Below are 23,138 nucleotides of genomic sequence, written 5' to 3' on the forward strand. Positions count from 1 at the left end.
CAAGAGAGTTGTAACTTCCTCCTGGAGCAATTTCAGATAATCCTCCATCAGCAGTCCCTGATTTGGCAGAATGGGAGGAGGAAAGGAAAGGCAGAGAATAGCCCTCCTGAATGATCTGGAAGACCCACTTGTCCGATGTTATGGATCTCGAGTGGAGGAGATGGTGAAGAATTCTCCCGCTAACTGGGGTAGGGTGGTCTTTCAGACTCAAACTAGTAGGTTGCCGGGGGCAGGGTGGCCAATGACTTCTGGCCTCCATTCCTGGATCGGAATGCACTGGGTCCACGTCCTCGCAGGGCTGGAAACCCATTCTTTTGCCGCGAAAGGAAAATTGGCCACGAGGAGTTGGAGACACCCAAGGACCTGGCTGTAGCTCGAGAGTCCTTGAACGTGACCAGGGGCGAATCTGCCTTTTACCCAAAAAGACAGGTTCCATCAAAGGGAATGTCCATGAGACTGGCCTGGACATCGCCAGAGAAGCCAGTTGTCCTAAGCCAGGCATGGCGCCTTAAGGCCACTGTTGTTCAAATGCATCTGCCCAGCGAATCGGTTGTATCAAGGCCACACCCAATGGTGAATTTTGCTGCATCTCTCCCATCCTGGACTGCTTGGGAGAGCACAGCCCGGGCCTCCTCTGAGACTTGTGGCAGCACTTGCGCAACCATCTCCTAAAGGAGTGGGAGAAACGGCCCAATAAGAATGCGGTATTCACCAACCGCAATGCAAGGCTGGAGGTAAAAAAATAATACTTCCCAAATGCATCCAACCTATTGGATTCCCTGTCTGAAGGGGCGGAAAAGAACATACCCTGTTAAGTAGAGGCCTGCACCACCAAACTCTCTGGGGTGGGGTGTTTGCTGAGGAACTTCAGATCATCTGGTGCTGTGCAATAGCGCCATGTAACCGTCCTATTCACAGGAGCCCCTGTGCTAGGCTTGGACCACGTGCCTTGAAGGACATCTAAGTGCCTCATTAAAGGGCAAAAGGGGTACCGAATTGGAAGCCCCAGGTTGAAGCACTTCATCAGGAGATAAGTCCTAACCTGCTTGGAGGGTAGCCCTAGTCCAGGGACCTCAGCTGCCCTTTTTACCACCATAGCATAGGATGCACCTGCCTCCGTAGCCACTGTTGGCAGAGAGAGCATGCCAGTATCTGGAGAAGTGCCCAGTCCACTGGCTTTCGCGAGTTCCCCATACCAGCCCAACTGCTCAGCAGTGTCATCCTGGTATTCCAGAGGGTCCATAGACCCCTGCCATTCCTCTCCTGAGACTAGCACATCCTCAAAGTGCCCAGGCGACAACATAGAAACCCTGAGTTTAATCGACTTCGGAATTGGTGCCAAGTGGCGTCGTTACGACTGTCATTGAGGATGGTGCTGGTTCTGCCGGTGCCACAGGCACAGACTTCGGGTCTGACGCCAGAGGCCGCGTTGGCACGCATCGACCCGGCATGAGACCCCACCAGCACAGTGGCCGGAGCTGACGGCATCGAACCCAATCGGACCTCTTCCGACCCCACTGGGCCAGAGGGCTCACCAGCGGGATTGGCCCACTCAAATACACGGCGCATGGCCTCATAAAATTATTTTATTTGAGCGGGGGGTTGGGGTCGCTCCGGCTCCCGGAAAGGGAGTGAGGCACAAAGTCGACCCTGGCTCTGGCTCCACAGAACCGTGCCTAGGACAAAAGCCTAGGTGAAGATGAAGTCCGCTTGGACTTCTTCTTAGGCCTCTTCGAGTGTCCCGAGGACCTCAGGCTTCAGGAGCGGTCCTGCGACCTCTTCTTCAATCGGGACCTCCGCGGAGTTTTGCTAGACGGTGTCGACTGCAGGGCCGTAAGGAGCTTCATTGCCCGCTCCTTCAAGGCCTTCGGAGCCATGGCCCAGCAGTCCAAGCACGGTTTTGAGTCGTGGCCGCAATCGAGACACCAGAGACAGACTAGGTGGGGGGTTGGTAACCGATATCATGCGGTGGCAAGCACCGCGCGGCTTGAAACCTGTCTTCCTCGAAGACATCCCTCACACATGAAGACGGAAAAAGTTCAGAATGCGACAAAAGTGGAGAAAAAAAACCTGACAAAAAGCGACAGAGGGGTAGCTCTTTCCAGATCGGTGCGGAAAGAAAAGAACGGACGTCTGCGCGCCTGGGTAGGTACTGCAATATCATAATTAACACTAACGATGCAGTCACTGGCAGCTGAATGGAGCCACCCGGCGGCATGCACAAGGGGTATTGCTCAGCAAAAGTTTCTGGATCCAGCCCGAGGCATTGGGAAATTCAAAGGTAAGAATCTGCAGCTAGAAGTCTATCAGATGCGCACGACTACAAAATGAAGCAGCAGATTATTGCGCCTTTATCCCTTTGGGCCATGCTGCACAGCAATAGCAAACACACATTAGAAAAACAAATGAGAAAAACAATGTTTTTTTGCAGATTCTGTAAACCATCACCAAAAGGCATTGTAATAGACAGTAGGTCCTAAAGGAGAGACTTATTGGCAATTCTGGTTATCACCAGTTAACTTTTGTTTCAGCTCCTTTTGGTGGCACAACTGCTTTCTAAACCGAAATCAGGCCTTACGAAGAAGAGCACAAAAATCTCGGGTCCACCCATCTGAAAGTAAAAGGCCCCTCAAAGAAGAATAAACAAACCAGTCAGCTGTAGTCATTAACCAGGGTGAAGTTTCACCCTTCACTGGCACATTCTTTTGCTCACCGACTCACTCCACTGCAATGTTGGGCCATATATGTGGAAACCTTACATTCCAAGCCATACATTTGAAGGCCCACATAGCAAACAAGCATTGATAATGCATCAGTATCGTGTAAAGAATAAAGACCTGCTTTCATCAATCATCGTCTGGGAGAAGGAAAGCGCTCTCTGACAGATAACACAGGAGTGGAGAGGATGTGGCGCAGCAGCCACAGCTGCTGACTCGAGAACTGGAGATCCTGGTTCGAGTCTCAGCAGCATCATGCAATATCCTGTGATTCTATGCAAATCAATTAACCTCAGGTGATAAATTGTTATAGAAATATGCTGCAATAGTAAAAAGGCAAAACTTTATGAAAACATAGTTCCACCAAAGCGGACGTCAGCAGTATTTCGGTGGCAGGAAACTGCTAAGAGAAGCAGACGAGGAACAAGCATTGGTAAATGCAGGAAAATATGCCACAGCCAATAGAAAAAGGGGGAAAGGTAAGTGGCACTTATAGGACCCAATGAGATGCCAGGAAAGAAAGGAAGTGGGATGTAAATCCCTTTTAAGTTCATATTACAAACAATAGATTTCTCAAGCACAGAGCAAGCGCTGTGCAGGCGAAACCTAAAAATAAAAATCAGTTCCATGGTTCCCGCCCATGCCTCCATGAATAAGGCAAAAAAGGCCAGTGTTTGTCTCCTGAAGCAAGACCATTCCGTGCCATCTATTCTACTGAAGATGGCCATCTGCCACGCCATATTACCATCTTGACAAGCAACACTGCGGAGGAGGAGACAGCCGCTGCAAAAAGGATTAAAGGCGGAGGATGAGGTCCACCACCAGCCAACCGAAACGGATCTGTGCCCCCTAAATTCACACTTCCATGAATATTAACATTTCCTCCCTTCGCCGCCATTACTGATCTAGATGTCTGAACTGCGCTACAGCACAAGAAAATCTGAATTGCCTGGGAGGCCAACAAACTCCGACTCGACGTTTTCATTTTAAACAACCTTTAAAAAGGGACTATGATTATGTACTTGTATAACTGACACCCAATGAAAAATCCAAACCAAAGCCGTTCCTAATAAACAGAATCTCCAATTTAGCCAAAGAATCATTGTTATGGCAACTTAGGAAGGTTATTCGTTCTAAAGACATTGGGTGGAATTCAGAGTAAAGCAACAAATTAGTTCAGGCGAAACTATGTGCATGTGTAGAATTTAAGCTTCACAAGGCTTGCTTCTCTATTTTGTTTTTTTTTTCCAATATGGTATGTGTCTGCCAATTATTTGACAGTTGAGGGCTGCTCACAAAAAGATCATGACTGGGGCTGTCTGCAGACAGACCAAGCACAACATAGTAAAATTGTTTCCCTGCAGTGGTGTTTGGAAGAGGTCTAGGTTTTTGTAACCAGACTACCAAACCAAGAGGCCGGTAACATTTTGAGGTTTCTCTCTGCAAGATATTGTTCCACCTAACCAGTGGCAGCTGTGCCAATTAGTCCACATGATTGGGTTTGGTCTCCATATACCTTGCACTGTATGGGGTACAACCATGCTTTCCTAGGTGTTAGCGAAGTGTTTTAGACTGTGTTTGGGGCTGCTCACATTATAGAAACATTTTAGAAACTGTATACACCGATCCTAGTGGTGATCTGACGGTTTTTATTGTCTAGGCCAGCTTAAATAGGTATGTGCTAAGAGCTGCACTATCTACGTAGCTCTGTACCACTTGTTTCCTTGTACTTGTGAGTATCTTGTTATTCTGGGTTGCAATTCTCAAGAACATGAGTTTCCCACTAGCGTGGTGGTCACACCAACTCATCATCTTAGAGTTTTATGTTCTCATGGGCACAGCCACTCCTCGCTTGCCCCTCCTTACCACCACCCTGTAGGTGACTAAGTTTACACGACAGGTGGTCTCTGCTGCGTATGTAAATTCCTGTGGCATGTGTGCGCGATGTGGCTGTGGGATAAGGGCTTTCTCTACAATGTTTTGAAGAGGAGAGGACAGATTCTGTGACACTCTAACCGAACCCAAGTGAGCGAGATGTATATAATAAATTATCACTGTTAAACATATAACGTTTTGCATTTTACCCTCAACCAGGCAGAAAACATTCCCTAAAATAACTGCCTAACAAGTTGCATTATTTAGACACATTACTATTAACTACATATTATCTGTAAACCACATCATCCATTTTACAAAAATAAAAGATAAAAATACACCTAATCAAGAGATCACTAAATACATTTTTTAAAACCATAGAGATTTTGACCACTATACCCTGCAATAAATGTTAAATAGAGCAAATAATGTGAAAAAACACATTTTAAACAATGTTGTGTTTATTATTCACTGAACTCGGGTTATTTTAAGTAATAGCAATTTAAAATGTACATCGTAGAATTTAGCCTGCAAGTGATATTTTACACAACAAATATTGACACGCAGCAGTTACTGTGACATGTACCCAGTAAAGTCAACTGCTGCTGTAAAGGTTTGTCCGGAATCGAAAAAGGGTTGCTCGTAACACGAAAACCTGTAGTAAATCTTAAATTAATTGTAGAAAAGGTTTGTTCTTTGGAAACATTACCTCCCGCCCCTTGAAAGAAAGAAAAAAATACATGCAACTAATTCACATTAGTCACAACATAATCTGGATCATCGCCCATACTATAAACAAACACTTATATTGTTTAACTCATCATCAAAGAACGAGAAAAGTAGATTTGATTTATACAAAAACTCAAGTCTAGCTGTGTCAAAAAAAGAAGAAAATTAAAGTCTGTTTTGAAAAGTGTGCTCAAAACTACCCATACCCAGTAGTCCACAAGAACGCCAGTTCCATCCTAAAATACATTAGATGCAGGTCATTTCAATCACCCAACAAACCTTTAATTATTTTTGCCTCACATTCCCCACAATTGGCTCCATAAGACTCTGATATCACCCAACTTAACAGTGGAAAAACAAAATTCAAGACACATGGCGAGGAATTATTTGTACTTAAAGTTTCAGGAAATACCTGCAAGTTTGTTTGCAAAACACAACGCATGTAGAGCATGTTTACATGTCAAATCAGTAAAACCAGAAAAAGATGGTTAAAATCGGATGCTGGCAAAGCCCAGAGTGTTCACTGTTCAGAAGTCTCGCCATTATGCAAAACAAAGGTCTTCATCTCCGTTTCTTAAAAACACACATCAACTCGTGACCAAACTTCTTCATGAAAAGGCTACAGATGTTAAACTCAAGCTGGTATTTGGTCTTTGGCCAATTGTGGCAAGCTTACTGCAGTCATCAAAATGTAAAGGAAACATACAGGCACCACCGTCCTGTGCTGAATGCCTAGGCAGAAAATGTAAGAACAAACAGAAAGAACAGGTGAAGCTAATCAGTACATTTCAATTACAATCTAGAAACATCTGGCTTGAAAATGCAGTAAACGCACACAAATCCGAGGCCAAGGTCAATAAGGCGACCTCAAGTATTATTTTTCTTTCAGTACAAATTGGTATGGATATTAAAGTGTAAAACAGTTCATTAATTTACAAAGAAATTTAAGAAAGAAATGTAACAATGCTTGTAAAAATAAAGATCAGGAGCTAAGTGACATGGTTGTGACCAAGGTGTTTGCTGACCAGTGAATTAGGACTACGGTGACGAGCAGAAGAAAAGCTCCTTAAACGACTCTCCTGACTTCAAAAAACCGCTTCAGATAATAGATCTGTCCAAGTGTCATAGCAACTAATACAAGTGCCTCAAAAAAGGACCACAGAACCACTCGGCTGTTGGTGTTGTCATTAACTGCGGAGAGAAGAGAAAAAGGACATTTTTAATCACTTATTATATAATCACATTTTACTAGGATCATCACTGGTCCCTTGTACTGTCCACGTGGCCCACTACAGTAACAATCCAATAGCCATCACACTACTGTGTGCTTGGCTATCAACCTGTACAGCAGTTTGCTGCTTTTTTTTACTAGAACCATACTATACAAATAATGCACACACAAAGATACTGGGCAGAGATGCAGGCTACCTGCAGAAGATGGCCACTAATTATGTGCTTAACAGGAACCTGTGATCAGCTTTTAACAAGCCTTCAGAAAGAACAAATAAAGAGAAAGAACTATGGGAGTTTAAGAATGTATCCAGACTATGAAACTCCTTGAACATGAGCCGTGGGCGGAACAAAATTTCAACCGTACCAGGAAAGGCCTGAAAACAAGTGTCTCCGCTTGTATTGACTCTAACCTACATGTCCACAGGTAGTGACTGAAGAAAACCAGAGCAGCACTTGCTGTAACAGATTAGAATCTAACTTCCCCATTCTTGTACTAGTGCTTTGGCTAACCAAATGTAGACACATAGCACTTTACAAAAACTCTAAATAAAACATACTAGCAGACCAGAACTAATACCGAAAATGTCTTGGTAGAAATAGCCTTGTAGAATGCAAAGTCGGATTAAGAGCCCTTAACAAGAGCATTTACCTATATACACCCCCCCCCCCCCACACACACACACACACCTCTACACTTAAAATGATACAACTAAATCAAAAAGAGCATTTTCATTGGTTTTACAAGTTCTCAAACCACACTCCTAAATCTCTTTGGTCAAAACAAAAACATATATTGCTGTTCGCATAAAGTGAGATACCACTATTTTGTATCAGTTAAGTCACTGTACATGAGTCTGCAAACTACATGATATTGGTCATTTGTCTTCACTGCGTATCATAGAATTGCTCCTATTGTCCTGTTTCAGTATTCTGTGTGCACACATGAAACTATCACTGCATGCCTATTTTTCCATATTTTTACCTACTTCCCTCTGTATGTCAAGCCCGGACACCTCTTACTGGCCCTTCCCGATTTCTTACTCGCTTACTATATCAAATTCCGCTAATGGTCATTCCAGACTTTTCTTCTAATCTCACTTTAACAAATTCTCTGGGCAGCCTGGATCAGGGTATGTATTCATAAAAATAAAAAAAAACACTTGGCACAGCGCTAAAAGTTTACCTGTTTAACAGGTACGTCACCTGCAATTCCAAAGACAAACTCTTTCCATCCCCTTTTCTGCCAGCAGCACAGAATCTTGTGAAAGATAGCACAAAGAAGCATTTTTATTCATTACCTTTCAGCTTTGCAGAATAAAATGCCTCAGATATTATGGCAGTTCCAAAGGCCATACAAACTATTTCTAATTGTTTTCAAAACTCAGATGATTTTGGATATCTTTTGTGAAAGACACAAGTTAAGGATCGTTGAAATTAAAAAGAAATATATATTCTCTGGCACAAGGTGCTCAATGAAAAATACCTGCTTTTCGACATTCAACAGAGAAGGAATATTTTATTCCCAATCGGCAGCACTTCAGTGCCACCATAACTCATAAAATATTCAAAATCACTCAAACTTAAGTAAAGGATGATGCTGCAAATGTCGGGACCAATTAGCCTTCCATCTTCATAATAAAAGTTACATCTTCAGCATTCACCTCTTGGCTGCGTTTCAGAAAATGTGTACACGGTGGGGAAAAAAAATCATATGTTGTTTCTGCACCAACATCTTTCTAGTTATTAATAACCTTTAGGTATTTTAAAAGATATAGAGGACATGGTACCTTTTGAGCTTGCAAAATGAAAGGACTAGACTTACTTGATTAGGTCCAAGTTAAATAACTATTTCCCTCCAATTCACCCCTTCCTAAATGATTCAAAAATATACATTTTATTTCTAATTGTACCCATCGGCCAGCTGCCAAGTCTCGCATTACCTCAACATCCGCTCCAAATGTAAAAATAAAAAAAGAGATCTGTAGATAATTTCAGATTCAGAAGTTTAATACATAACTTGGAACAATGCAGTGGTTCGGGTATGAAGCTGCAGCTCCTCCCACTCTGAAAATCCACCCACTACTCTAGATCGAATTTAGGATGAACAGGACAAACCATTGCTACTGATCGTCAATAGCGCTGCCCTGGTTTCATAAAGAAACACTTTGCAAAGTTTCAAAGCTAGGCAGCTAGATTGTGCTTAGGCTTCCACGGGACAACTATATTACACTTGCCCTCAAACCACAACACTGGCTTCACATACACACGAAGTTCACATTTAGGGTCATCTGGACAGTGCCTAAAATCTAACAAGGGAAGATTATAGCTAAAAACACCACAACCTGCCTAATATATTTAATTTGATCCAACCAAGACACACTATATTGATCTTAAAACAAAAACATGAAAGGTGGGGGACATAGAAAAAAATAAAAGATGTTGAAAATAAAGGATTCATACTCACTCGCTCTGTGTATTCTCTCACGAACCTCCATGTATTCTTGCTCATGCTTTACAGCAGTCATCGCTACAGCCAACTCGTTGATCATTTCCTCCAACTTATTCTGATGTGCTGCAAAAAATAAATGACTGGTTTCTCATAAAGCATATGCAGGATTAGCAAACTTTTTAAAATTCTGCTAAGCAATGGATTAAATGCTAGCGTTGCATAGGAGTTTCAAAAACTAGAATCAAATAAGTGTTGTTTGTGAAGAGGAAACGGGTACAGCCAGAATGCGGATTACACGGGCTTGTGTGTACCATACCAATCAACACTAAAATAAATTCTTTTCAAGCCCAATTACTCAAAATAAGAAATATTTCTCAAATGCTGGGCAACTTTACAGAAACAAGCACTGACAAAGCCAACAGGTCTCACCCGCAGCTCAATGGCTTTACCAATGCGTATTTGACATAATTTACACTTTATTATTAATTTACAGTTTGAAAATGACCACCATGGAATGGTAAATTAATGAAGTATAACAAACAAATATTCCAAGATGGCCACTGGTGCATCGGCACATATACGGGATGATCACTGTGGATGGCTTTTCTCATGAAGTATAACTCAAAGCATTCCTGAATAAGAAAGGCGCCCCACTGAAAAAGGATACCTGTGCAGGTCTGGGAGTAAGGGGGGAAAAAAAAAAACTGCAAAAATAGAAAGCCTCCCACTTGACCTATATTACTTTACTGCCAGCGGACGTCAATTTAGTGGGTCATCTCCTGTTGCACAACATATCTCCAAACATTTATAATTCAAATTTTATTTTTTCCCCCCCCATTTAGTTTCAAAACAAGAAACAGCTGTTTTTGATTATAATACACGATTTAAACAATGCTACTCATTTCCAAGGCAACGTACACAGATCAATTTAATTTTCTTATTTAACCAAACGTTATCAGTGTATTATTTGTAAATACAGTGTACAATTAACTTATTGTCCCAAAGGACTAAACTCCACTCTCATCACGGTACAACCCCATACTCACATCTCATTCACGTACTCGTCAATCGTATCACTGACACATACTGCACACACTCATACACACCCCAGTACAACACTGCATACACAAATGGAATCACAAGGGGTGACCGGGAGCAACAACATAGGATTCACGTGGGATTCCAATCCTGAGACAAATGAACAGGAGAATCCCCTCCCCCCATGTGGCAAGTAGTTGTTCCAACTTGGGCTTGATGGTTGGAAGCCCTTCAGGAAGCGGAGTGCGGCCTTTGCCACACCCGCATAGTGGTACTTTCTTACTACCTGTTGGTAAGAACGGAGCCCCAATCCTAATTTAGGTCCTGATGAATGCCCTGGACCCGCCCGGGCCGCTTAGGCAGAAACAGGTCGACCTTTCACGAGACGGTTAGGGGACACTAAACACCCCACCCACCGTCCCTTGCTTTTAGTATCATATAGTTATTGGCCACATTAAAATTTACTTTCTGGTAACTATAATGATTTTTAACTTCACAATGCATTTCACGGGCCTCCACTCTTTAGTTTAGAAGTGCATCCCTGTCTCCAGGTGTATGCCCACCCTACATCAAACGAAGGTTTTGGAGGGCGAGGACTGGCCGATGATGAAGCATGACACCAGGTGGTGTGTGAGACCAGTCCGTCACTTTTTGTGAGATGTCCCAACTCACAATAGGTTTATATCTGTAGTAGGGTCACACTTCACTAGGAGCAGCTTTCTGTGGTAAATAATTAGCAATGGAGGCCGCTAGCTCCTAGAACCCCATGCCTCCTGTTCCCTTCTCCACACGGTGTGGAGCCTTTGTGTGATTACATCATAAGGGGTGAAACAAACCCTCAGTAGCTGTGCTGGTGACTGGGATGTCACACCATCCAGTCTATGTACGTTTCAATGGAAATTGCTGATAATCGTCATCTTCATCAGGACCAATAATTCATGTTGCCATCCTCGATTATTCTCATTACCCTGTCCCGTTTTTAATGTGTAATTTTTGTGTAATTTATTGCACAGCTGTGGTTTCCTCATTGTGTAACCTATGTAAAATGTGTAACTGGCAACTCCCTGTTCCTTATGTAAAGCACTCCGATACCTACGGGTCTTAGCCAGCACTATCTAGAACTCAAGATAAATAAATAATTACTTTGATACAAGTAGACTTTGGGGGATCTGTTAACACTAATCCAACTGGACTACAATGCAACACTCCAGCCGGAGTGTTGAGACGTGAGCGCGACGCTTATATTCTCATAAAGACAGTGCCTCCGATATTGATCTCGAGAACCATGTGGTACTCTCAATAAGGATGTGGTCGGTCCTCCAATGGGTGGACCTCCGTTCCTCTGAAAAGACCTCTACGGAAATGTTAAATACCAGGGTGGGGCTTGGAATTTCATAAGAGATGGTTTCTAATGTAAATCACCGATGTCATAATATTTATAGTCCGTGTTACTTCCTGATTTTGTAACAGCTTGCGTTAAAAGAGACAATGCCACGGCGGGTTACTCAATCCTAAGTCACTTATGGCCGTTCTACCTGGTTCCATCTTTGAATTCAGAGCCCACCGAGTGCCGCACGCACTGCAGCCAAACAGGACTATCGTGCGGAGGAGCGACCCTCAGTCAGTAGAGGAGCCGGGTATCAAAGTATGAATTATTGGTCCTGATGAAGATGGAGATTATCAACAATTTCCATTGAAACGTTTATCGACTGGCTGGTGTGACATCCCAGTCAGCAGCACAGCTACTGAGGGTTTTTGTTTCACCCCTTGTGATTCCATCTGTGTGTGCAGTGTTGTACTGGGGTGTGTATGAATGTGTGCAGTATGTGTCAGTGATACAATTGACGAGTACGTGAATGAGATGTGAGTAAGGGGTTGTACCGTGATGAGAGTGGAGTTTAGTCTTTTGGGACAATAAGTTAATTGTACACTGAATTTACAAATAATACACCGATAACGTTTGTTAAATAAGAAAATTAAATTGATCATGTGTATATATAGCCTTAGAAATGAGGGGCATTGTTTAAATCTTGTATTATAACGAAAATCTGTCTTGTTTTTAAACTAAATGAAAAAGAAAATAAATTAAATTTGAATTATAAATAATGTTTGGAGAAACGTTGTGCAACAGGAGATGACCCACTAAATTGACATCAGCTGGCAGTAAAATAATATTGGTCAAGTGGGAGGCTTTCTATTTTTGCAACTCAAAGCATTCCAACACAGCCGCATGTGTGCACTGGTGTGCTAATACACCAGTGGCCATAATTAAGTGATTGTTCCAAAATGATCAACTGCCATTTTTGAATGGTAAATTAAGAATAAAGTGTGCATGGAATGCTACGTCCATGCAAAGGAAGCAAGGGGCAGCTAAGCAGCATGTAGTTGCCAATTACTCCACTTTTTTTAGGTCTCGGCTGGAGATCCGAGAGCTTCTTGGAATCAATACAGATTCCGAAGCTCTGAGGTGGAGTTGAAGCCCCGCCCATCTTTTTAATTGGCTAGAATCAGCTTCCATGCAAAACGCTGGCTTTTGATTGTAAAGGAGGCTTCTTAGTACCTCCTTGTTGCCGCCTTGTCTCCTTTTGGCCACGCCCACCGGGATTGATCTTTGACCGGCGGTGTGACACTCTTCTTGATCAGTCCCCACACACTTTTTTCTTGTCACTCAGCTATGGCAAAGTCAGCCACGTGCTTATTTTCGCATCGCGTTTTCACTTAAAGTGAAAGCGGGAGGCGAAAGTAAACATTACGGCTGCCTTTGCAGAACCGCGCTCATTTCCTTCTCCGCTGCAGCAGTTGAACACAGGGCAGCAGGAGAGGCTTTCCCGCCAGGTTCCCTCCTCCACTGTAGCAGTGTACGGTGGCTGCCAGCACGCCGCCCAGGCCGTAGGCAGATCGCAGCGCTTGGCGGCCCTCTCCATCTGCTGCCAGACTCGAGAGGAGCCCCAGGGTGCGCAGGGCCACGGGCGGGCCGCAGTTCGGGTCCTTGCTCATCTCCACCAGGCAGGTGAGGCATTCGTTGGGTAGCACCTGGTGGGAAACGAAGTGCCAGGTCAGCTTCAGACGGGCGAGGACCTCAAGCTGCCGCTGTAGCGCGTTTTGCTCCGACTTGAGGGCCTTGCAGTGGCCGGCGGCCGGCAGCAGCGACTTGAGGCAGACCATAAAGGCAAGAGATCCCCGGACCGCGCTTGTTATTTACAGTGCTTCGTGAGAATGTCTTATCAGAATGTGCTTTCAGAGAGGAAACTACTCCAGCTTGGCACAAAAATTCTTTTTTGTGTTATAAATAGTTACAGATCTGTAAATCTGCACATTCGAGGCGCAAATTTCATTAGGAAAAGACAACTTTTCCCGCCGCTGACTTCACTTTTGAAATCTGAGACGCCCGACCTCCCCCCCCCTCCCAAATACCCACCCCAGGCCCCTCTTCTCAATCCCACCACTATATTAACAGAGCATGGGGCAAACGTTTGATGATGTTAACTCGGGGGAGGGTGTTTGAGACCCTGCTGTTTTCTAGCTGTGTAGTCTTGGTAACATAGGGATTGACCTTAATGTAAAGAAATCAATGCCTCTTGGCGTCGGTTACCGTGTCTACTAAAACTGGAAGTGCTTTAGAAACATTACGCCCCTGTTGTACGCGCTAGAAGTGGCATTGACGGGTGACGTGAGTGACAGCTGTCATCGACAATATTCAGATAAATCATTGGTCCAGTGCTTAATGTAAAAGCGATTTTACCAGTTTAGGACATTAATGTTCTCTACGTGGATTACACATTTGGAACGTCCCTGGCAACGTTTTGTCATAATGCATGGTGCCACGATTGTGGCTTCTCGGCGCTGCGCGGGTTTTGCCAGCACCGCCATGGGTTCGTGGTATGACGTCATTAAATGCCTCTACACCCAGTTTCAGTTTCCAGCCGCACCCTTTACTTATAGTACAATTTCATGGAATCTGCCTTAACATTGTCTGGGACTATTGTGAGTAGTTCAACCGTGGCCAGAGGCGCGGCCCCTACAGATATTAAACCTGTGCAAAATGAAGGGCATGAAAAATTGTGGGACATGTGAGGGCAGTAAGAGGGTGGAGGTGGCCCTGAAACTGCCCTTTAGTTTTTTTTTTTTTTTTTTATCTTTTTCAGCAGGGTTTGACGAAGTATTTTAAGTGCTATACTTTTGTTTAAAACAAAAAGTTGCACAGAAAACCGCTCAGTCGGTTAAATGTTATGCCGAATTGTGGTCCTCTGCAAGTTCCTTACCCTATTTAGTTTAGCTGCGAAAACCTGAAGCGCTTGGAGGCACTATATTAAAGCTGCAAACTTGAACTCAATGACTAGATAAGCTCAAAAGTGAAGACCGATTTCCAAAAATCGAAACTTTTAGAATTGAGCCAATTGAAATGGATTGTATCGTTAGTGCGATCCATTGCGCGATGGTGCTTTTCGTTACTGGTCTACCGAGGAAGCTGGTTGCGAAGGACACAAAAAACTGCTTGGTTTTCCTGTGCTCCTTTGTTCTCTCGATGCAGTTCATCACTGCTCTTCTAGGGCCTCATGTAGGTAAATAAATTTTACCGGTTCATAAATACCGAGCCGTACCGAATCGGTAAATTAGAACCGGTAAGTTATATGTAGGTAAAAATTCGGTAACAGTTACCGATTCGGTAACATTCGGTAAATACGAATCGGAAGTCACCGAATCGGTAAATACCGAGGTGGTATTTAGCGAATCGGAAAATACCGAGGACACTACCACCTTCCTTTACATAAGTAGCCAATATCACAATCATGTCATCATAGAAGGTCTCTCAGGCTTGAATAGGGGACCCCATACCTCAAAGATCAGCTTAGTGAACTCACATCACAGGAGCATCAGGAGTCTCCTCGCAGGAAGGCTCGTCTTCGGTCTGAATAATAAACATGACGTCTGAGATATGAAAAGCACCAACTGTCAGGTATGTGCAGCTGCGCGTGTGCAATGGCTAAATCGTGGGTCGAACAACCTAGAGTGGAAAACATGCATTGTGTAAAATTCCAGACTGTGTGTCACAGCATGTACAGACCAAGGTCGCTGCGCAGAGCTTGGGATGGGAACAACAGAATGCACTCGTCTGAAGGAAGTCTCGAGTCAGCAGTTTATTCAAGAAAGAACATGTAAACGCAGTGTCGTGTGCAAAGACACAAACATGGCTACATCACATTCAACGTGGTAATGCCAACTGAACAATGCATGTACGTATTCAGGGAGAACTCACTACACGCCCCCTTGAGCGAAGCAATATGTAATAGGCAAGAAAAGAGAGAACGCAGAGTTCAGTTTCGTCAGAGCAGAACAGGGCGTAACCAATGCAGCGCCAAAGTCCTACAGTCCAATTAATTGCAGCATACAATTCCAAAAACACAATGCAAGTATAGTAAAAAACTCAAGCAGACCATCAGGAAGAGAAGAACGAGAACTAAAAGAAATAAATGTTGCGCCAGGGTGCTGTCCAGTAGCACAGGCGCAATGGACGACAATCCAGTTAATCCATGAATGTATAGGCAGCATATGTGGCCACGGCTTCCAACAAGCAATCGTTTTCAGGGCCACTAAAAGTCTCAGCCATCCAATTGAGTAAAGAAAAGGAACATACGTGTTCTCCAACCAACGGAGCCTCTAGCACAATCAGAGGGCACCCGGAATGTTCCTCCAAATAGCTCATGGACAAGAAGTCGTAGGCTGCCGCTGAGATGTCCCAATTACCCAGGATACCATGCGCCGCTCCACACGCCATGATCCGGACACCAGAACAGGACAACTCGTGAGACACTAAGGGCCTCATCAGTCGATCGAAATCCGGCACCGGAGACACCATGTTGGTCAAGCACAAATCCACAGGCCATTCAAAGGGACAATCCAGGCAGTGTAATACAGGTTGTACGCAGGTGAAGTAGGAATACCTGAAGGATAATCCATAAGCCAGGCTCAAAGTCGCCAATGGCAAAGTACCATAGAAGTCAAGCATCCTATCACGAAGAAGATGCAGACGGGACAGGTGCTCGTGTGGCACAGAAGGAGCAGCCATTCCGTAGTATGAAAAGTAAAAGCAGCACACCTGCCACCAGCGCCAGAAGCAGCGGAACACCTCCAAAGATGCTCGAGAACAGTGAATGAACAAATGCCGGAATTACACCACAAATTGTTTGGAAAGAGGTCACGAGACCCGAGCCCCACATGTTAGAAAAAATTGAGCCAGGCCGGTCGTGGACGAGGCATTGATAATACTTTGGATCAAAGAGCCGAAATGCAGGGGGAGGTCAGTATTCAGAGGCGCCTGTTCCTCAGTGCGCGTAGTAGCAACGTGAAGGACAAATATTTTAACGAGAGGAAGTCAAAGGCACCTCTTTGTGGGACAATGGCGCTCTATTCTGCTCAACTTGTTGGACTCTGCTTTCAAGGTTGGAATCGAAGGCCAGATGGAAACATCCCGCCGCCCATGCGGGGGTGGAAAAAGAACAGTATTGCAGCAGACAACTTCATGCGAGACAGTTATGTACGGGATTACCACTCACATCCCGCAGCAAACTTCATCAATCATTATTAAATGAATACCGTTTGCAAGCACAGTGAAAGAAGGTGTAATCACAGGCACTGGGATACCTCGTAGGACACACGCCAAAATCGGGGCTTGTACATTGCATGCGCCGTGTACTTGCATGTGCCTATTGTCTCATGTATGAATCCTAGAAGTGAGAGTGCTAGAGCTAATATCTATATCGGCTTAGGCCTTCTCCATGTTTGCTTGGTCAATAGCTCTCAGTCTGGAAGCCGCCTCACTGTGCGACAACTTGCAGACCTCGTTGTAAATAGCATACGCGCACCTTTTGGTTCTGCCACCCACGGGACCATTCACAATATCATTCCATTCGGTATGCACATTGATGGAGTGGGTGGACTTCCTGATCCTGTAGATGTGCTCTGTGTCAGCTGGTGGACAGAGTGGGATGTGTGTCCCATCAATGCAGCCAATATAATGGGGGAAGTAATTCCTGAAGGAACGGGACAGGCAACTCTGGGATACACCACCCACCGCAGCTGTCACCACCTGAGAAATGCCGGATGCCAGCAGATGTGGGCTGCAGAGCACCTGCACATGTGGGGGTATGGCGTGCGCCCTTCTCATTGGCTGGTCCAGGAGTGGGTGCGGGTCCCTGATTGAGTCCATGATGGTTTCGGGGTGTAGCCTGTACCTCTCATGTATTCTCTGCATCAGTCAGCTGGAATAGTGTGATGCGCTGTCTGTGGATGCGTTCCTTCCGTCGCCAAACCCTCAGTCCTGCTGCCTGTAGACGTAGGCGCATTGCAATGACGTACATAGCTGCCAGGGTGTCCACGCTGTTGCATTTTGGGATTGCTTAGCTGCACTGTTGTTGGTTACCACCTGCTTTCAATCCGTGTTAATTACCGACTCTTATTTACCGATTTTCTTGGATTTCTTAATTACCGAGTGCTCCTACATGTCATTTTAACTTTTTACCACTTCATATTTACCACTTCATATTTACCGATTCGTTAATTATGTATTCGGTAAATATGAATCGGTATTTACCGCCTCATATTTACCGAAAAGTGGTTTTTGGTCTCCTACATCTCACTTGTCTGAATACCGGTCGGTAACGGAATATTTACCGAAATTGGGCCGTTACCGACCGGTATTTCGCTACCTACATGAGGCCCCTAGTGTCTAGAGTGTGTAGTGCCCTCTCTGCACTTGTGACTGGGTTTTGAAAGAAACTAGGTATTTGTATAGTTTGGTTCATATGGAATGCTGACACGACCTTAGGCATGAAGTGTGGGTCAGTCCTCATTACGACTCGGTCCTTGTGTATTTGGATGTAGGGCTCTTGCAGCGTTAACGCTTGCAGTTCGCTCACTGCGCAGCGAGGTTATTGCTACCAGAAAAACTGTTTTCATTGTCAGCATTTGTAGTGAGGCCATGTGGATGGGCTCAAAGGGCGCCTTCGTAAGTTCCGTCAGGACTATGTTGAGGTTCCATGCCGGCGGCGGAATCCTCTTTGGTGGCGCTATCCTTTTTGACCCTTCCAGGAATCTCTTTACTACTCGTGATGTAAAGAAACTTTCTCCCGTCTCACCTCGTGTGTAGGCCACAATCGCCGCTAGGTGGAATCTTAGCGAAGACTAACTTAGTTTGGCTTTTAGTATATGCGTGAGGTATCTAAGCACCGTTGATTCCCTTGTCAACTTATTTTGCAGTTTATTTTTTCTGCACCACAATGTGAACCTCTTCCATTTTTCCCCATAGCATTTCCGTGTGGTCGGTCTCCTTGCCTCCCGGAGCACTCGCGTAGTGCTTTGAGGTAGCTTAAGGTGTGCGAACTCTGTCTTCAGGAGCCATGCCGCTAGGCAGAGGCTCTCTGGCTCTGGGTGTAGAACTTCTCCGTTCTGCACGGAGAGTAAGTCTTTTCTTTTGGTGAACTTGTGTGGTGGCCCCTGTGCCATTTCCACTATTTGCGAGTACCATGTCGGTCTTGCCCACAGTGGTGCCACTAGGATCAGCGTCATGTTGCTGGTCCTGCACTTGTTGAGTACCCTGCGTATCAGTGGTATCGGTGGAAAAGCGTAGGCAAAATGTTCTTGACCAACTTATCCATTGGGCATTCCCCTGGGATAGTTTTCCTGGTTGTCTGGATGCGAAATTTTGGCATTTTGCATTCAGGTGTGTTGCAAACAGGTCTATTGTCGGTGTGCCCCACCTCTTGAATAGTTTTCGCGTTTCCTGCCCATTGAGTTCCCACTCGTGGGATGCTGAAGTCTGCCTGCTGAGCCAGTCTGCTTCTACATTGTCCTTCCCCGGTATGTGTATGGCCAGCAGGTCTATTTGGAGCGTGATGGCCCATCTCCAAATTTCATGTGCTAGGTTGGACAGGGGGAATGATTGTGTCCCTCCCTGCTGGTTTATGTAGAACATAGTTGTAGTATTGTCCGTTTGTATCAACACCCTTTGGTTGTACAGTTTTTTCTGGAAGGCCTTCAGTGCTAGCAGTACGGTCTTTAATTCCAGATAGTGGATGTGTCTGACCGCATCTGCTGGAGTCCACAGACCCCTCACTCTGAGCTTGTTCATATGTGCTCCCCATCCTATCTGAGATGCGTCTGTGATGATGGTCATTGTTGGGCTTGGTGGTGTTAAGGGCTTCCCTATTGTTATGTTCTCCCTGTTCCACCATGCTATCTCTTCTTGCACTGCGTGCGTTACAACCACTAGATCCTCCCAACTTCCGTTTGCTTGTGACCATTGCTGTTGCAACCATTCCTGGAATGGTCTCATGTGTAGGCGTACATTGGGAACTAGGTGAATGCATGACGTCATCATCCCCATCATCTTGCTCGCTGTTCTCACTGTCAGAGCTCGCCCCTTCTGGTAGAGGCGCGTCTCCTTCAGCAGGGCTAGTGTCCTTTTCTCGCTGGGCATCCCCGTTCTCTTTACGGTGTTGATCTGCGCCCCCAGGAAGATCTTCACTTGTTCTGGTTCCATTGATAATTTCCCCCAATGTATTGAGAACCCCAGCTTTGTTAGTGTTCTTGTGACACGCGGTGCGTGTTCCTCGCATTTTTCGCGTGAACTTGCCTTTATTAGCCAGTCGTCAAGTTAAGGATACAGGTGAATTCCTTCCCTCCGCAGGTACGCTGCAAGGCATTTGGTGAAAACCCTTGGTGCGGACTTTAGACCGAATGCCAAGGTTGTGAATTGGTAGTGATCCTTGTTGATGGTGAACCTTAACAGATTATTGTGCTGCCTGTTCATTGGGATGTGCAGATAGACATCTTTGAGATCCACGGTGGACATGAAGTCTCCGTCTCTCATTTGTGGGAGTAATTCTTGTAGGGATGTCATTTTGAATTTTTGCGTCCTTACGTACTTGTTTAGGAATCGTAGATCCAGGATGGGTCTTAGTGTTTCGTCCACCTTTGGTAAAAGGAAGTAGTTTGAGTACACTCCCTTGTTCCTTTCTTTGAATGGTACTGGTTTTATGGCCTCCTTTTGGAGTAGCTGTAGTGCTTCCTCTACGAGTTGAGCTAGCTCTTGTCCTGAGTGTTCCCTTCTCTTTCGTTTGGAGGTCTCCTTTCCAACTCTATGCAGTATCCGTACTGTATGATGTTGAGTATCCATTTGTCTTATTTTTCTCCATTCTTGGAGGAAAAATCTGAGTCTGCCGCCCACCGGTGTCGCATGCTCGTAGGCGTTTGGTTCGTGTAACCCTCTTTTGTTGGTTCCTTTGTGCTCTACCCTTGGAGGAATGTTTGATGTGACGTTCCCGGCTGGTTTCCTCCCCTTCCGTAAGGTCTCCGTGTCGGGGTACCTCTTCCCATCCCTCTGAATTGCAGAGCCCCCATGGACCTCGCCGTCTCATTCTCTTTTTGAGTTGGGTGAGTTTCTCATCGACTGGTGTCCCGAACAGCGTTTCTCCGTTGAAAGGGGTGTTCAGGATGTTGTTCTGTACCTCTTGCTTGAATCCTGAAATTCTGAGCCATGCCTGTCTCCTTTCAGTGATTCCTATTGCCATCAGTCTGCCTGATGTCTCTGCCCCGTCCAACGCTGTTTTAAGGCATGAATTTGCTATATTCTTCCCCTCTTCCACCAGATGCGAAGCTCTTTGCTGGTATTGCTCGGGGAGATGCTTGATGAGGTCCCCCTTTCGTCCCAATGTTGGTACTGGTGCCTGTTCAGTAGTGCATTGGAGTTCGCCATGCACCAGTGCATTGCCGCGTTTCTCTTTATATTTCTGCCAGTGAGGTCCATCCTTCTGCTCTCCTTGTCAGGAGGTGGTCCAGAGGTTGCCGGAACATTGGCCCTTTTTCTGGCTGTAGATGCGAAAATGGAGTCTGCTGTGACAGATCCCTTGATGTATGGAGGGTCCTGAGAGGAATGTTTATATTTTTTTCTCTGTTCTGGGTGAGATGGATCTGCATGTTGCAGGGTCCTTGAACGCCTCCTTCCCCTGGTTCATGACACTCTGAAGCATGGGGAGGAACTGGCTCCTAGTTTGGATGGGGAGCAGTGTATCGAGTAAAAAGTCCGCTTTCGGTTTTTCCTACTCTAGTTTCACGCCAAAAGCTGCAGCCACGCTCTTTACGACCATGTTGTAAGCCCCAATATCATCTGGCGGCGAAGGCCTCGAAGGATAAGTCTCCACGGGCTCTTCTGGATTTTCGGCGTCGAGGTCCTGCCATTCCAGGTCTTGCGTCGTCGACAGCGCCGAGCCGTAGTTAGATTGCTGTTCCTCCTCCTCTTCTCCCCTCATAGTAGAGATCATCTTCCTCTTCTTCTGGAGTTTGACTGCTCTTCGGCGTCGAACTCGTCCTGCTCTTCGACCTCGACGATAACCGTCGGTGGTTTCGTTGGGATTGTGAATTTCTTCATCTTCTCGTCGAACTCCTTCTTCCTTTGAAGGATGCTCTCCGCCTCGAGCCTTCTCTTTTTCTTCTCCATTTTGGAGGCATGTTCGGCGTCGAGCGCTGGCCTTTGACGGAGCTTGCGTCGACGCGACCTTGTCCTTCGTCGAACACCCAACCTCGTGGGCCCGTTTCGACGAACTTTGTTTTTTGGCGGCCTTCGGCACCTGGGAGTCCTTCTCGAAGGATCCGCTGGGCCTTTCGTCCTTGGATTTTCGGCACCGGTGTTCCTTTCGAGGACTTAGCTCTGGTTTTCGAGTCAGTCTCTGTTTTTCGGGGCCCTTTCGGGGGTTTTGTGCTCGACGTCTCTCCTACCTTGTCAGACGTCTTCTTATCGGTCTCTGCGACCGTGAAGTCATCAGGTCCCTCGGCGGCGTGGTCTTCATCGTCGGTGGAGAGGCCCAGGTCGTACAGAGACGGGGCCTTACCCTTGCCTTCCATGTTGTAGTTGGCTCTCCTCTGTCTCTCTCTCACCCTGTGTGTCTTCGGTGTGAAGGCGGAGCAGGCGTTGCAGTCTTTGCTCTCGTGGTCGACTGGCAGGCAAAGGTTGCAGACGGGATGTTGGTCCTTCTGCGCGTATTTGTGGTGGCAGTTACGGCAGAATTTAAAAGGTGTTATGTCCATTCCTGCGCTCAGTGTCCCTGAGTGCGCATTCTCCGTTGGACGTCGAAGATAGAGGTTTTCCTCCTTCTTCATCGTCCCAGCTCGATGTTCTTCCCGTCTGTAGTCTCCTTTAATTTTGCTTCGATGAAACTCGTGCTCTTCTTCTTTCTTCGTTAAAACTCTCTGGAGCTTCTCGGTGACGATCCAGACCCAACGGTGAAAAAAAGAATCTGAAGATGGCGCCCCAAGGTGGGACTTCCGCAGGAAGCTTGCCGACGTCACGAGAAGTACACCAAATGGTGGGGACGTTGACGCCCACCTGGGTTACAAAAAAAAAAAAAAAAAGACAAAAGAAAGACTACGATTCCGGACCCAACCACCAGACCGCGGAATAATGCACAGCATAGTGAATCCAGAAAGATTCACGCTGCAAAACTGCGTTTACAATGCTATCTTCACAACGCGGTACCATTACAACGTGGTCGGTACAACGACTGCGTTGTTACCACGCATACATTTACATCTCAAGTCATTACTACGACTTGCTGTAGGGGGCGCACTGATGTTGGATTTAGAATCCAACACCTTCCCTGCTGTTGCACAAACTGGAGTAGGAATAGTAAATAATACTTTTCCTAAGTCCAGCACACCCCCTGCAGCAAGTTGTAGTAATGACTTGCGATCTAATTGTATACGTGGTAACAACGCGGTCATTCTAACGACTGTGTTGTAATGGCATGCGATGTATTTGCATGCGTAGTAACAGTATATATTCCTACTGCAGCGCTTAGGTATAGAATGCCTGAAGATGCATTGAGGAGGGCAGCAGGGACACAGGGCGGGGGAGGAAGTTACAACTGTGGGTTCATTGACATTAGAAACTTCCCTTGAGTAGAGTGAGTCGGAGAGAGAGGAGAGAGAGTGAGTCGGAGAGAGAGAGAGAGAGAGTGAGTCGGAGAGAGAGAGAGAGAGAGAGAGAGAGAGAGAGTCGGAGAGAGAGAGAGAGAGAGAGAGAGAGTCGGAGAGAGAGAGAGAGA

The 23,138-nt window shown here is 45.6% G+C and overlaps 1 protein-coding gene across 4 annotated transcripts in view; it reads right to left on the reverse strand.

Moving 5' to 3' along the window:
- Positions 1 to 5,035: 5,035 nt before the first annotated feature.
- The window catches only part of TMED2 (transmembrane p24 trafficking protein 2), a 51,362-nt gene continuing 33,259 nt past the window's right edge, over positions 5,036 to 23,138 (reverse strand). For 2 of the 4 annotated variants that reach the window (XM_085635336.1, XM_085635338.1), the window contains 3 exons: positions 9,019 to 9,126; positions 6,347 to 6,512; positions 5,036 to 6,053 (listed from right to left, as the gene is read on the reverse strand). In XM_085635336.1, coding sequence (XP_085491462.1) covers positions 6,388 to 6,512; positions 9,019 to 9,126 — 233 coding nt within the window. In that variant the 3' untranslated portion in view covers positions 5,036 to 6,053; positions 6,347 to 6,387. Of the gene's footprint in view, positions 6,513 to 9,018; positions 9,127 to 23,138 lie in introns of all 4 variants that reach the window. The other 2 variants (XM_085635337.1, XM_085635335.1) reach the window with 1 other exon arrangement.

This window comes from Triturus cristatus, chromosome 11 (genome assembly GCF_964204655.1).
Source record: "Triturus cristatus chromosome 11, aTriCri1.1, whole genome shotgun sequence".
NCBI classification, from domain to species: domain Eukaryota; kingdom Metazoa; phylum Chordata; class Amphibia; order Caudata; family Salamandridae; genus Triturus; species Triturus cristatus.